Genomic DNA, 14,165 nt, shown 5'->3' with positions numbered 1-14,165 from the left:
GGTAGCTGAGGCTTGAGAGGTCAGCTTAAGCCAGTGTGCAGGGCCTCCTAAGCCAAAGTAAAGATCGTAAGTTTCATTCTAAGTATGATAAGCCTTTGAAGGTTTTAAGCAGGGTAATGACATGATCTGGTTTACAACTGAAGATTACTCAGCCAGCTGTAGGGAGAAGGCATTATAGACAGGGCCATTTTCTTCATTAGCACCACAGACATAATGCTTACGGCTGATGAGCTTTTCAGAGGCTATGAAAAGGTTGGGGCTGGGAATAAAGGAAAAAAAGTTCCACGATGCAAAAAGAAAACTACGAAGTTGTAATGAATAAATGTTTAATTAAATGTCTAGAAAACATACCATAACAACTTCATTCATCAAATTTTGTATTCATAAACAATCGAATTACATTTGGAAATAATTTGAAAATTAGATTTTCTCAAGTCACAAAAATTCCCAAGGATGCCCAGTGACTGCCAAGAAATCATAACTGATTGTAATGTGAATTTTCTTGCAGCCAAATCGTTTCAATGGGGGAAAAAAATTTGGGCTTCCCTGGTGGTGCAGTGGTTGAGAATCCACCTGCCAATGCAGGGGACGCGGGTTCGAGCCCTGGTCCCAGAAGATCCCACGTGCTGCAAAGCAACTAAGCCCGTGTGCCACAACTACTGAGCCTGCACTCTAGAGCCCGCGAGCCGCAACTACTGAGCCTGTGTGCCACAACTACTGAAGCCTGCGTAGCTAGAGCCCGTGCTCCGCAACAAGAGAAACCACCGCAATGAGAAGCCCGTGCACCTCAACGAAGAGTAGCTCCCACTCACCGCAACTAGAGAAAGCCCACATGAAGCAACAAAGACCCAATGCAGCCAAAAATAAATAAACTAATTTATAATTTAAAAAAAATTTTTTTTTTTTACTTAATGTGAGATAGAGATACAAAAAATAATAATAATACCTAGCATCATGAGACCACAGAGGAGGCTGGATGTGAGACAGAGATACAAAAAAAAAAAATAATAATAATAATGCCTAGCATCATGAGGCCACAGAGGAGGCTGGATAAGAAATGCTAGTGGCTTGCTCAACCCACCCCCACCTCTGAGACGGGTGAAGGGCTGGAGATTGAGCTCAGTCACCAGTGGTCAGTGATTTAATCAATCATGCCTAATGCAGCCTCCGTAACAACCCAAAAGGACAGGGTTCAGAGAGTTTCTGGGTTTGTGAACACGTGGACAATGGGGAGAGAGAGCACGCTCAAAGAGCATGGAAGTTCAGAGAGCGTGGAAGTTCCACACACAACCCCCCCTTCCCCATACCTTGCCCTCTACATCTCTTTCATCTGGTTCTTCCTGAGTTAGATCCTTCTGTAATAAACCTGTAATCTAGTAAGTAAAAAAAAAAAAAATGCTAGTGGCTTGAAACAGTACTGTTCAGGCTTACACTCTGAGTCTGAACACTGTCCAGGGGACCCTTGGAAAGGTTTCTCCCAGGAGAGGACATCTGAGCAGAGACCTGAATAACAAGAAGGCACCAGTCATGGCAAGAGCTGGAAGAAGAGGTGGGGCTGCCATGTCAGATTTTTACGAAACTAAAAGAGGGTCAGTTTGGCTGGACTGAAGTTGGGGGCTGGGTGGGTAGTAAACAAAGCATGTAGAGTCTTGAAGACAATATTCTCATACTGAGAACAACAGAAAACCACTCACATTTTAAGTGGGGGGGGGTGACTGATCCAATTTGTTTCAGATCTGCACTGTCCAATACAGAAGCCACAGGGGATCACGAGCTCCTGCATGTGGCTTAGTGCCAGCTGTGAAACAGAACGTTCCCGTCGCTTAACTTTCATCAATTAACATTTCAATTTAACACCGACAGAAGACTGAGCTCATGGGAAACTTTTAAGTATGCTGGATACAGCTTGGGTATGTGAATCTACATTTCAACTGTAAATTTTATGAAACCTAAACTATTTCCGGTGAAAATGCAGCGTCCGGATCACAGATGTGGTATAAAGTGTAGAACACACAGGATTTCAAAGCCTTAGTACTAAGTAACAAGTAAGATACCTCTGTTGTATTTTTTTATACCGATCACATGTTGAAATGATATTGTGGCTATATTTTTAGTATATTAAAATTATTTTAACTTTTTAAAACTTTTTTAACGTGGTTACTATAGAAAAGTGTAAAATTAGGTATGTTGCCGCTGGTGGAAGCACAGTGAGTGCGGAGGTCCCTAGAGTCTTCCAGGCTGGGGGCCACGGTGGTCCGGCCTACGCCTGGGAGTGTGGAGAGAAGTTTCTAGATGTATTATGCAATCATAGGTCAGGAAAGTCAATTTTCACGACCCCATTCAATGGGCAGGGAAACGTGGCCTCGGGTAGCGACTGGCAAAGGCCGGACTCGAACTCCCACTTACAGCGTTGTCCACATGAAACCTCCCCAGGGGCTCTCGAGGGTGTAAGAACTGGATTCGAACCAGGCCCGACTCCCGGTCCCAGGACTCAGCGCGCCGCGTACCGGCCCCACCGTCTCCCCTCAAGGGTGAGTTAAACGTTCACAACGTTCTCCCAGGCCGCTGGGCCCGAGGGGCCAGGAGCCCCCTTCGAGAAACTTCCGGCAACGCTCACCAGCTGACAGACGCCAAAGGTACAAACGCTCCTCCTTCCTCTTCACACGCGGCTCAACCGCGCCAGCAGCCGACTTCCGCTCCACTCCCACGAATCCCCGGCCGATTCTTCTCCCCTCCCACCTCCCGCAGCCATCTCAGCCAATAACCTCTCACAGAATCTGCTTTATTCCCTCCCCACTCCTGCCTGCCAATCACCGCAGGTCGAGCACCGCCCTTCTTTCCCTCTTAAGCGAGCGCCGCGCGCCACCGCTCGGAGGTTGGCTGCGCTGTCCCCAGCTGGATGCGTCTCCCGGAAGGGCGGGGCTAAGCGCTGACCTCGCTGGTGCGGGGACCCTCAGGATTGGCCAAGAGGGGCCCTGCGCCGTGACCCCGCCCACCCCTCCCTAGACTTCCGAGTCGGAGACTCTGGGGATTGGTTCTCCGCGGACACCCAAAGAAGCTAAGAGACGGTCCCGCCTCCCTCCCTCATCCCGGAGAGGGAGCTCCACGGATTGGTCCCGGGAGTCTCGGCGCGCAGCCCGACGCTCCAGGATTGGCTGAGGGGGAGCTCGCGCAGTCGTGGAGCGTTGACTGTGATTAGCCGGAGGGTGGGACCTGCTATTTGAAGGAGGCGCGCGGAGGAGATACGCACTTTAGATCGCGGTCGGAGGGAGCGGGAGCGGCTTCTGGCAACACTGCTCCGCTGAACCGATAGGACCCAGGCGCGGGCTCGGCCCCAGCTCTGGCCCCGGCTGCGACCCGACGAGGCGATGGCTAAGGTGTCGGTGTTGAACGTGGCGGTGCTGGAGAATCCGAGCCCTTTCCACAGCCCCTTCCGGTTCGAGATCAGCTTCGAGTGCAATGAGGCCCTAGCAGACGGTGAGGCTGGGCCCGTGTGGAGACCCCCTCTCCCCTGGGCCAACCCCGACCTCCCCTTGGAGACAACCCCGAGGCCAACCCTGTGAAACACACCCCCCCTCCCCCAACCGAGATCTCCGGTGAACCAAACCCCCTCCCAGTGCCAACCTGCCCTTGGAGACTACCCTACCCCCACCCCCACGGTTACTCCCGTTCTCCCCCGTGGAGACCTCATCATTCCCCTCTTTCTCCTGTGGCGCTTCTCCTGGGCACCTGTGTTCTATGTAGAGACTTTCTCAGCCTCCGTTCTTTAACCTGCAGAGACACTCAGCCACCCCGTCTTCCCTGTAGCAATAAACGCCCCACCTTCTGTTTCTGTACGGGTAGACTGCCACTGCAGCCACCCAGTCCTCCCCACCAATCCCCTCTCCCCTGTGGTGAGACACTCCCACCTCATTTCCTATGGCGATCCTAACCTCCAGGCCCCTCGAATTTCCCCAACGGAAACCCCAGCCCCCTCCCAATTTCCCATATGGAAACCTCAGCCCCCTCCCCCATTTTCCCTGTGAAGATCTTTTCGCCCTGTGGCAAGACCTCACTCGTCCCCATCTCCCCATTTGTCTCCCCATAATCTCCTCCCCTACCTGCTGATACTTAACCCCAACCCCAGCTACTTCTGCTTGTTTTCTACCCCAAACCACATACCCTAGAACCTGGCTTCCCTCCTTAGTCTGGCCCCAACCCTCTACTCCACCTGGGGAGGCATGGCCTGGCTTTTGGCTCCAGTCTTTGAGGATAACCTGATCTCCCCAGCTCCTGTTCTTTCTGCCTCTCTGACTGTGGGCTTCAATGAGCATACTCAAATCTGAGGGGTGGCATGGCCAGGCAAGCATTAGCTGGTTCCTACTGTTTGCCTGCCAGACTCCTGCTGACCTACTGCAACAATGCCCCCAAGATTTTTGATGGTCTGACCTAGTCTTGCGGGGTGGGTGTTCCAGGCTGAGCCGTGAAGGTATCTGGCTTCAAACAATCATCTGGGAGGTCACAACATTTTGTGCATCTTTTCCAAGGTGCTTTCACAGATGTACTTACTCATCTGTGTAACAAAGGTGGACATGGCTCTCATCTCACAGATGAGAAGATGGGAGCCACAAAGAGTAAAAGACCTTTCAAGTCAAGGTCTATAAAAATCGAAAAATCTGAGGTCATTCAGCGAGTCTTGGCACGACTTTCAGGGGGGAAGTACTCCATTAGATCTCTTCTCCCCTTGGTGGTTAAGAGAAGAGGCAGCAGCTGAGGAGGTGGAGATCTGTGAGGCCAGGGCGTGCTAAGCAGCACCTCTCAGTGGTAGGTGGGTGGTTTGCCTGCATGTCAGCCCGTGGAGTAGCCTGGGGTTGATACAATGTGTGTGTGCTTGGGCTGGGCCATTGGACCAGTCTCTCCCCAGTTTCTCTCCTTTTTAAATGAAGGGGTCTGCTTGGGACTAACTGTAGAATAAGCCCAGTTAAATCCTTTCTGGAACAAGGCAGGGTGTAAATAAATAAATAAGGTGTAGAATGACCCTGTGGAATAAGATTTAATTTTAAAGCCAGGAGGAGATGTAAGGAGCTAATAGGTTAAGGGATCCACAGTTCCCAGATGGCAGGAGATCGGGTTTCAATCAGCCTGTTTGCGCTTCTTGCATTTAAAAATGGTTGCATGGTCATTATCTAGTACTTTCATTCCTACAAAGCTCCTGCTCTGTTACTTTACTAATCTGTTTATAGAATCAGAGCAGGAAAGGCTAAAATCAATCTGCTGGTTATTATTTTTTAATAGAAAGAAATGGAATGACTTCTCCAAGGTCACACAGCCGGTTTGTAGAATTATTAACCCTAGGTTTTGTCTCTGAGCTCTGTGTCCAGGGTTCTGTATCTTTGCTATAACCTGGGAAAGAAGGCATCCTATTTTAGAAGTGGAGCATAAACAGGACTCAGAGGAGGGAAAGGGGGGTGCTATTATTATTTATGCCTGGACAATAAAGCTTTTGCTCAGAGAAATTCCAGTTGGAAAGCCAACTCTGGCCTAGAAATCTAGACTCTTTGGTTGTACCTGTTGAGCTGTCCTTCACTCTAACCTGCCAACTCCCTTTCTGCCTCTTCCCACAGAGCAGACAGAATTTGTTTCCTGCCTCCCAGACAGATGGAATGGGTCTGGCTCTAGAAGTCTCTCAGATTCTGGAGGAATCTCAGTCTTGTTACCTGGTGACTTCAGACACTGGCAACTGAAGAGCTGAACGCCCAATCCCCAGTCTGACCCATTTCTCAAGGGTTCTGAACCCCTTTTGCTCTCTTTTCTCCTCAGCATCTTTCCAGATGCTTCCAAGGCATGGGTCTACATTCAGTACATTGGGTGTGTTTTTCCCTTGTTTAGTTGAGAAATTCAACAGGTACTACTTGAATAAGTCTTGGAGCCAGATGTTCTGACCCACACCTAACACCCTGAGGTCAGGCCAAGGTTCATCTGTATGATTACGAACAAAGGGAAAGTGATAAACAGAAAAAGGCCTGCTAGATAAGTTGTTGTTTTTATAAATTTATTTATTTATTTATTTATTTTCGGCTGCCTTGGGTCTTCATTGCTGTGCCCGGGCTTTCTCTAGTTGCTGCGAACAGGGGCTACTCTTTGTTGTGGTGCATGGGCTTCTCACTGAGGTGGCTTCTCTTGTTGCGGAGCACGGGCTCTAGGCACGCGGGCTTCAGTAGTTGTGGCTCGCAGGCTCTAGAGCGCAGGCTCAGTAGTTGTGGCTCACGGGCTTAGTTGCTCCACGGCATGTGGGGTCTTCCCGGACCAGGTCTCGAACCTGCGTCCCCTGCATTGGCAGACGGATTCTTAACCACTGCGCCACCAGGGAAGTCCTGTTGTTGTTTTTAAGGCAGGAAACAGATTCTCCAGCTAGTTCAACTATGATATATATTTTTTAACATGTCTTTCATCACATCATTGGTTTGGGTTTTGTTTTCATACAGAGTAGAGCATCATGCTGTGCAGTGGTCAGATTATAAAGTTAAGGCATAAAGACAAAATGTAACGTTAGGAGTTCCCTGGCAGTCCAGTGGTTAGGACTCCGCACTTCCACTCCAGGAGCCCCAGGTTCAATCTCTGGTCGGGGAACTAATCCCACAAGCCACATGGCATGGCCAAGAAGGAAAAACAAAAGTAATGTAGTCATTTTACCCTTGAAATTACTCAGAAGGTTAGGCACACAATACTACATGTGTGTGACCGTGTCCCATATTCAGGAGAAGTCAGTTTGTGTTGTGCTGGTGATTGATGCCCCGTATCTCATTCAAAAATGAAGTCACTTCAGTATGCTTCTGCTTAAGACATTTGAGCAGGTTTCAGGCAATTCCGATTTGTAGATCCTCACTTCAGTCATCTTCTGTCTTCCATAGGTGATCTTATCAGCTCCTCTAACCCTTGAGTATTTCTCTGCAGTCCTTGGTTAATTCTCTGGTTTCTTTCTGGCCTGTGTGGAGGGAGCCATCGTGATCCATTTGCTCGTCCACCTGCATTTCTCTCTTCTGGTCAGCCAACGTGCTTTCTCGGTAAACAAAATCTTAGTTTAGGTTTTGCTGACAGTATTTTTTGTTGTTGTTTTTGGCTGCACCACGCAGCTTGTGGCATCTCAGTTCCCCAACCAGGGTTTGAACCCGGGCCACAGCAGTGAAAGCCCAGAATCCTAACCACTAGGACACCAGGGAACTCCCTTGCCGACAGTATTGAACGCCGAGAGCCCACGGCATACACCCCGGCCTGGTCTATTAAAATCTCCTTTTTGTCTCCCCCTGCAGCACATTAGTTAATGCACACATGTGTGACTCCCCTGGTGATGGGAAAAAAGGCCAGAAGGAAAGATATCAAATGATAAAGCTATGTTAGGAAGGTGAGAACAGAGCTAGCTTGTTTTCTTTTCATCCAAAAACGTTATTTCTGGTTGTGCCACTACTTGTAATAAAAATAAATTAGTAAACTTAACTCCTCCCTGCAAATAATAAGAGACTGGAGTTTGACTGAACCCCAGTGAGCCCAATGGCCACCACCTCCTACAGATCTGTGAGTAGAAGGCCTGGGTGTCAGTTGCAGAAGGACAGGAGGCCAGTGTATCGAGAAAGGGCACGGAGCCCTGGTGACAAACCTCCATAGTCATGGCCGGGCATTGCTGTGCTTCCAAAGTTGGGTGCTCTTGTGGGACACTAGACCAAGGAACAGGGCAGCTTCTAAGACAGTTTGCTTCCTGCGAAAATCACAGCTTGTGAAACTTCCCCCGGCTGCTGGAGCCATAGGTTGTGTAATTGCAAAGAACCTAAAATAAGTTTCAGGTCTCCTGCCAAATTTCCATGTAGTAGCCTGACCTTGCCCCTGATACACTTGGACCTCCTGCAAGAGGCCGCAGTCACTGGGAATTTCCTGCGATGGACGGGCAGGGTCTCATTGAGCACTTGCCCTTTTATCTTGCCGGAACATACCCAGGAATGTGAGTCCCCGACTGGATGGGATGCAAGAAAATTGGGGTTCAGAGGATGGCCGTATGATGCCATATTTGTTGACTGAGTCGCTGTTGCCCTAATGTCTGAGAGCAGGCATGACTTGGTGCTGGATCTGGAGGACCTGGGGACTGGCTGGCTCCCCCAGCGACCTTATCTTCCCCTCCTGCCGGCTGGCTGTCCTACTGGATTGCAGTCTGCTGCCCTGCCCCAGTTGTCGAGGGATCTACTCAGTTCAGTGGCACTGGTCCCTGTGTGTGAAAGAGGATGCTGCTTCCTATCCTGGCACCCAGTGGGCAGGGCCCTCAAATGGCCCAACTCCCTGCTGTTCCCTCCTCAGCACGCCTCCACGCCTCTGTCACGTGGCTCTTAATTCAACCTCTGCCATACGGTTCACCCTCAGGCTCTGAGAGGCCCAAGTTTCCCCGGAGGTGCCGAGTCAAGGTCGCCTGGCAAAGCTAGGCCCACAGGAGAAAGTTCCCCACCGGAAACAGAGCTTCGCGCCTGCCCCAGTGATCGGGACCGCAGTGCCTGGCACTTAGTGCCCAGCGGGTGTCAGGTGCCCTTGAGAATAAAAGCCTATCGATATATTAAGGACCTATCCAAAACTAACACGAGAAGGCCCTTTCCCAGCCTTCTTGCTGGCAGGCTGTCTCAGTTCTTAACACCCTGTGTCCTTGCAGACCTGGAATGGAAGGTCATTTACGTTGGCTCAGCCGAGAGTGAGGAGCTTGATCAAATCTTAGACTCGGTGCTGGTGGGCCCTGTCCCAGCAGGGAGACACACGTTCATCTTTCAGGTAAGAAAGACTAGGCCTTAGGCCTTGACACCTAGAGATATCCTCTTCTACCCAAAAGCACACAGAATGGCTCATTGGTCAGAGTTCAGGTTCAAATCCTAGCTCTGCTCTCAAGCACTGTCTGACCTCTCTCAAAGGTACTTCAGACCCCTCCCGCTCCTCCACCGCTGTGTCATAACTGTTACCATGAGCCACTGACTTACGGTGGATTCTCATGACTCACAGGAGTTATGTCCTGTAAAGTTGCTGCAGACACCGAATTAGTGAATTAGTGAATACTAGATCATTGCCCCTAGAGGAAATACAGCGTTATTTTCCTGCGAGTCACATTTTTATCAACCAGTCAATACACAATCTTGTTTTATGTTTTTCTGTTTAAAGACAACTTACTTTGTATTGTTGATTTATTCACATTGGCCGCATGGCCCACATCACTATAACTCATGGCTGAACAAAGCTTATCTAACACGTTTTCTCTATGAAGTACATCCCTTCTTGCTTTTAGAAACAGGGCAGCACTCAGCACTACGCTTTGGGGCCCTTTTAAACAGCAAAATTACCAACAAAAATGCAGAAACCGTGGCCCTGAGACCGCACAAAAGGCACGTGTTTACAGTCTGAGACTGCCTGGTTCTACCCACCCCTGCTCTGTGCATGTCCTTAAATGACCGTGAAAGCCCCTGAATATTGATTTGGGGGTTACAAATACATTGTAGCAAGTAGTCGAATTGGCAAATACGGAATGCATGAATAATGAGGATCCACTGTAGCTGCTAAGTAGCTCTCTAATCCAGCATCACAGGGGTTGTTTTCAGAAATGCAGGTATCATGTGATTCTTAGGCACACTAAAGTTTGAGAGCCTCTGCTCAAATCCATTCACTTACCTGATCTTGGCTATTCCCGCCCCATCACCTAAGCCCTCACCCACCCATATCCAATCCACCTAACCTACCCCACAGCCAGGACCGGCTTCCTAGGCATGCGACCCATGCAGTCACACTGGGCCCCACTCTTGGTATGATGTTCTGCTGTCACTGGCTGAAACTTACTAATTTTTGAAGTTTGCATTTGTTTGTTTGTTGCTTTTTTTTTTTTTTGCCTGTGTTGGGTCTTCGTTACTGCGTGCAGGCTTTCTCTAGTTGTGGCGAGCGGGGGCTACTCTTCGTTGCAGCGCACGGGCTTCTCATTGCGGTGGCTTCTCTTGTTGCGGAGCACGGGCTCAGTAGTTGTGGCGCATGGGCTTAGTTGCTCCGCAGCACGTGGGGTCTTCCCGGACCAGGGCTCAAACCCGTGTCCCCGGCATTGGCAGGCGGATTCTTAACCACCAGGGAAGTCCCTTGTGTTTTCATTTGTGTTCGTCTCATTTTGCACCAGTCATATAGCCGATCCTGTCCTTAACAACACACCCCACATCTGTCCACTCTCTCTCCTTCTCTACTGCCTGATCTAAGCCACTGTGCTCTCTCCAGGATGACCTCTGTAGCCTCCTGCCTAGTCTCCCTGCTCCCACTTAGCCCTCTTCCTATCGCAGCTCCACTGGCCTCCAGGGTCGTCTTTTCAGCTGGCAGGAGTGATGCCACACTTATCTCCTGCTAAACATTCTCGATCTTTCCCAAGCCCTTAACTGACTGGTACCTAGCTGCTCACCTCTTCAGCCTCATTTTATGCCGCTCTCCCCCTTGCTTGCTACACTCCTCCTCATCACCATATACTTCTCCTCGATGGCACCTGTCACGTTCGGCACTTTACAGGCATTTGTGTGATTGACTCTGTCTCCACCACTGGATTGAAAACCCCTGAGGGCAGAGACCCATACTTTTGGCTCAGTAAATATACGTTGCTTGAGAATCGTATTACCGGTCAAGGTGTGACGGGCAATCAGTGCTAAGGCCCAGCCTGTGTTTCCCCTAGGCCGATGCCCCCAACCCATCCCTCATCCCTGAGACTGACGCCGTGGGTGTGACTGTGGTCCTCATCACCTGCACCTACCACGGACAGGAGTTCATCCGAGTGGGCTACTACGTCAACAATGAGTACCCTAACCCTGAGCTGCGGGAGAACCCGCCCCTAAAGCCAGACTTCTCTCAGGTGGGTCCTTTCTCCACGCTTCCTGCTTCAGACAGGCTGGCTCCTCGGCACCTGGGGGTAGTTGAGTCGTTGGAATTGGGAGCCAAGGTCACTTCTTAAGGTTTTCACATAGTGCTCAGCTCTCGGAGCGCCGGGCTAGAACAGGAAAGAGAAAGGTCTTTGTTTCTCAGAATTTTGCCTCGCAGAATCAAGATTAGATAGGCCCCGGCCCTAAATCATGGTGCACAGGCATTCCCTGGAGTTCTACACATATTGTTGGTGGGGATGGAATAAACAAGGTCTGCTCTTCCTGGGCTTGGGGCGGGATCTCAGAGCGCCCTGCTGTATGGGAGTAACGCGAGGGCATGCTAACGAGGGTTCACGTTCCTTTTCCTGCCCCAGCTCCAGCGGAACATCTTGACCTCAAACCCCCGGGTGACCCGCTTCCACATCAACTGGGACAACACCACAGACAGGCTGGAGGCCATAGAGAACCACGACCCAGCCCTGGGCTGTGGCTTCCCCCTCAGCTGCACTCCCATCAAGGGCTTAGGTCTCCCTGGCTGCATCCCTGGGCTCCTCCCTGAGAACTCCATGGACTGCATCTAACTGTGGGACTCTAGGCCCTACCTGGGCCCAGTTGGGACTGCGGGCCAGTCTCCTGGCACATCTGGAGGGGGCAGCCGGGCCTACCAGAGAGTCTCAGGGAGGCCACGTGGAGGACTTTGGGGCCATCAACTATATCCAGGCCAGTCAAACTTGGCACCAAGGAAGGAAGGGGCTTCAGGTCTCTCTCTCCCAGCCCCGGCCCAGAGGATCATCTCACCTCTACTGCCCAGGCCTGAAAGAAGCAGGTACTTCAGTTCTTAATTTTTTCTCTCTCGTGTCCTTTCTCGCTTCCACACACATTAGAAACTCCACCTGCGGGCCACTGTGCCACTGCACTCCAATAGTACCGTTGACCCAAAGCTCTTCCCACAGACCTCCCTGGCTTGCCTTGAGGATTTCTTGGTCTATGCCTGGCAAGGCTTCAGCCTTGTTGGGCCAAAGGCTCTGTCATTCATTTTCCTTCCCAAACATCTGAGCAGACCCACCCAGCTTTCTGGAGTCACAGGCCAGGAGCCTTGGTAGAAGGTGGACTCGGACACAATTTCTGTCCTTCTCCTAGGATGATTTTTAGGTCTTTTCAATCCAGTAGCCCTCTGGAAAACTCTGTTCCCAGAAGGGTGATCAGCAGGATGCTGAGAAGAGATGGTTGATGCTCCCCTCAGTCGCAGCCACCTTCCTGCTGCCTCCCAGCTGGATCTGGCTTTCCCTGGAGGCTGCCCTTGTGGGAAGATGGTATGTTGGAGGGGCCTTTTGTGCTCTGTCTCAGTATCGGTATCAGGGCCCCTCTGCTTCTGGCTGCCTTGATCTGCCCTCTCCTAAGACCTCATGCTCTCAGAGGCCGCAGTGCAGACAAGAGAAGCAGGAGGGAGCCTGAAAACCTTCCCCCCTCCACCACGCTCCCCACCCTTGCCCGCATCCCCTCGCTGCTACATGGATGCTGTTGTGATGGTAGTTTGTCTATTGAAAGGTTTTTATATTAAATATGTTTGGTTGGTCTAAAAATAAAAAGCACTTCATCTAGACTGTTTCTGCTTTTGTCTTGGGTAGACTGAGGCAGTTTTGTCCATCTCGCCTCATGACCGGGCAGCCTCCTTCCCCAGCCAGTAGGTTGACTGCTCCTTGTCCGCTTGCTCAGCTTCTTACTCTAGTCTTGCTTGTTACAGTTGTATTCCAGACTGAGGTCCAGGGAGGGGTTTTTCTTTGTCAAAACTTAAGCAACCCAGCTGTTCTGTAGATAGAGCATACATAACCAGTGATTTTTCAGACTTTGACCTTGACCCACAGAAATTAGTTAACATTGTGCTCCAAGGATACACACAGCAACACTTTTAGTAAATTTTACTTAGCCTTACTTTGTAACTCCACAGCCCCAGGTGGAGTGGTTTGGCTGATGAGCCATTTCCCCACAATTCACAGAAAAGCATAGACTCTTCCCTCCCTGAGACTGTGGTGGACTTAGGAACATAGGTCCAGACAGCTGCTGGGTGGGGTGCAGGTTGTATACAAGTCCAGAGGCAGAGCAGTGAATTGGCTTGTAGACCTCAGACGAGCTAGCCTGCCCAAGCCAAGGAGAGCTGGCTCATCCAGTCTCCTGCCCATCGTGTCACTTCCTGTTTGGGCCTTCCTCTACTTCAGTGGTTCTCAGCTGGGGGCAGTTTTGCCCCGCAGGGCACATTCAACAATGTCTAGAGATAGTTTTAGTTGTCACAACTGCCAGAAGAGAGGGAAGTTCTACTGGCGTGCCGTTGGTAGAGGGACTGGAGCTGCTGCTAAACACCCTATAGTGCACGAGACAGCCCCCCCCCACCTCCACCCCAGCGTAGGATGATCTGGCCCTGAATGTCAGACATGTGGCAATGGGAAACTGACCGTCCTCAGGCTGTATTTAAAGGGCACCCTGAAAACAGGGCTTATCTTGCACTTCTGCTCCAGGAGAAGAGGTTCCTTTTGCATTGCCCAGACAGAGGGAGTCCTCAGTCTGGCTGTGCCCCAGCTTCCTCATCTGTAAAACGGGAGCGATGAGACTAGTACCTACATGACAGGAGTGTGGTACGAAGTAATGTATTTAGCAAGTGCCAGCTCTTACTGCTGGCATGAGCCCAGCGTGGGCACCCAGCAAAGGGATGGCTACTGAGCGCCCCCCTCCCGGAGCTCAGCATCCTCCTGAAGCTCGGGCTGTAGCTGAGGGAGACCCAGGACGACCCCGGCATGGACCCTGGGCCTGCTGCTGCTGTCCTGCGCCAGGCCTCATGAATGACGACGGCTGGCGGCCCGGAGACCTATGACCCGCGGCGCTCGCCGCGCCCCTCCCCCGCTGGCAGGTGGACAGCGGCTGCGCCGGGGTTGGGGTGGGGGGGCCGCGGCGCCAACCTTGGCTGGCCGGCAGCCGCTGCAGCACTGAGCGGGGGCGGGGGACTGCGGCGCGCACGGACCCGGGCGAGCGCCCGCCTGGACCGCCTTCTGGGCCTCGGAGCTCGGCGCCGCCGCCCGCCAGCCTCCGCCGCCCCGCCGGGCGGGCCCGGGCCGCGGACTGCACCTCCGCCCCGCCCTCTCACCCCCGGATTGACACCGAACGTTCTGCCGGGGGCTTGCCGGACAGCGCGCCTCCGCCAATTGGCGGCCTCCCTGGGCGGACCCCAGGCCCTGTCGCGAGCCTCGGCCAATCAGACGCGTAGGCCCGCCCAGCTGGGGCCTCGCAAGCGCGCGA

The 14,165-nt window shown here is 51.6% G+C and overlaps 1 protein-coding gene and 1 long non-coding RNA gene across 3 annotated transcripts; one reads left to right on the top strand and one right to left on the bottom strand.

Moving 5' to 3' along the window:
* Positions 1-2,888: 2,888 nt before the first annotated feature.
* ASF1B (anti-silencing function 1B histone chaperone) lies at positions 2,889-11,763 on the top strand. Its single transcript, XM_022558682.3, has 4 exons — positions 2,889-3,477; positions 8,666-8,781; positions 10,694-10,870; positions 11,252-11,763. The coding sequence occupies exons 1-4, from the start codon at positions 3,369-3,371 to the stop codon at positions 11,456-11,458; spliced, it is 609 nt and encodes a 202-aa protein (XP_022414390.1). The 5' UTR covers positions 2,889-3,368; the 3' UTR covers positions 11,459-11,763.
* LOC111166720 (uncharacterized) lies at positions 5,980-14,013 on the bottom strand. 2 transcript variants are annotated; one of them, XR_004023766.2, is made up of 4 exons: positions 13,829-14,013; positions 13,328-13,460; positions 11,676-12,686; positions 5,980-11,005 (listed from the first exon to the last, which is right to left on the bottom strand). It is a non-coding gene; the product is annotated as an uncharacterized LOC111166720 (long non-coding RNA). The 2 variants fall into 2 exon arrangements; XR_004023765.2 differs by having other exon boundaries at positions 13,328-14,013.
* Between the last annotated feature and the right edge of the window lie 152 nt (positions 14,014-14,165).

The sequence above is a fragment of the Delphinapterus leucas genome, unplaced genomic scaffold (genome assembly GCF_059928025.1).
Source record: "Delphinapterus leucas isolate spDelLeu-1000000601 "Yukka" unplaced genomic scaffold, BTC_Dleu_Yukka2 spDelLeu_asBTCV2_sq25, whole genome shotgun sequence".
In the NCBI taxonomy this organism is placed as follows: domain Eukaryota; kingdom Metazoa; phylum Chordata; class Mammalia; order Artiodactyla; family Monodontidae; genus Delphinapterus; species Delphinapterus leucas.
Note: the sequence above shows the minus strand (reverse complement) of the source record. Positions and strands in the feature narration are given on the sequence as shown.

Excerpts from the sequence above, each read along its gene's own strand:
- ASF1B (XM_022558682.3), top strand. The coding sequence starts at position 3,369 with ATGGCTAAGGTGTCGGTGTTGAACGTGGCGGTGCTGGAGAATCCGAGC. Across the intron at positions 8,782-10,693 it reads GACACACGTTCATCTTTCAG|GCCGATGCCCCCAACCCATC; the intron begins GTAAGAAAGACT and ends TGTTTCCCCTAG. Across the intron at positions 10,871-11,251 it reads TAAAGCCAGACTTCTCTCAG|CTCCAGCGGAACATCTTGAC; the intron begins GTGGGTCCTTTC and ends TTCCTGCCCCAG.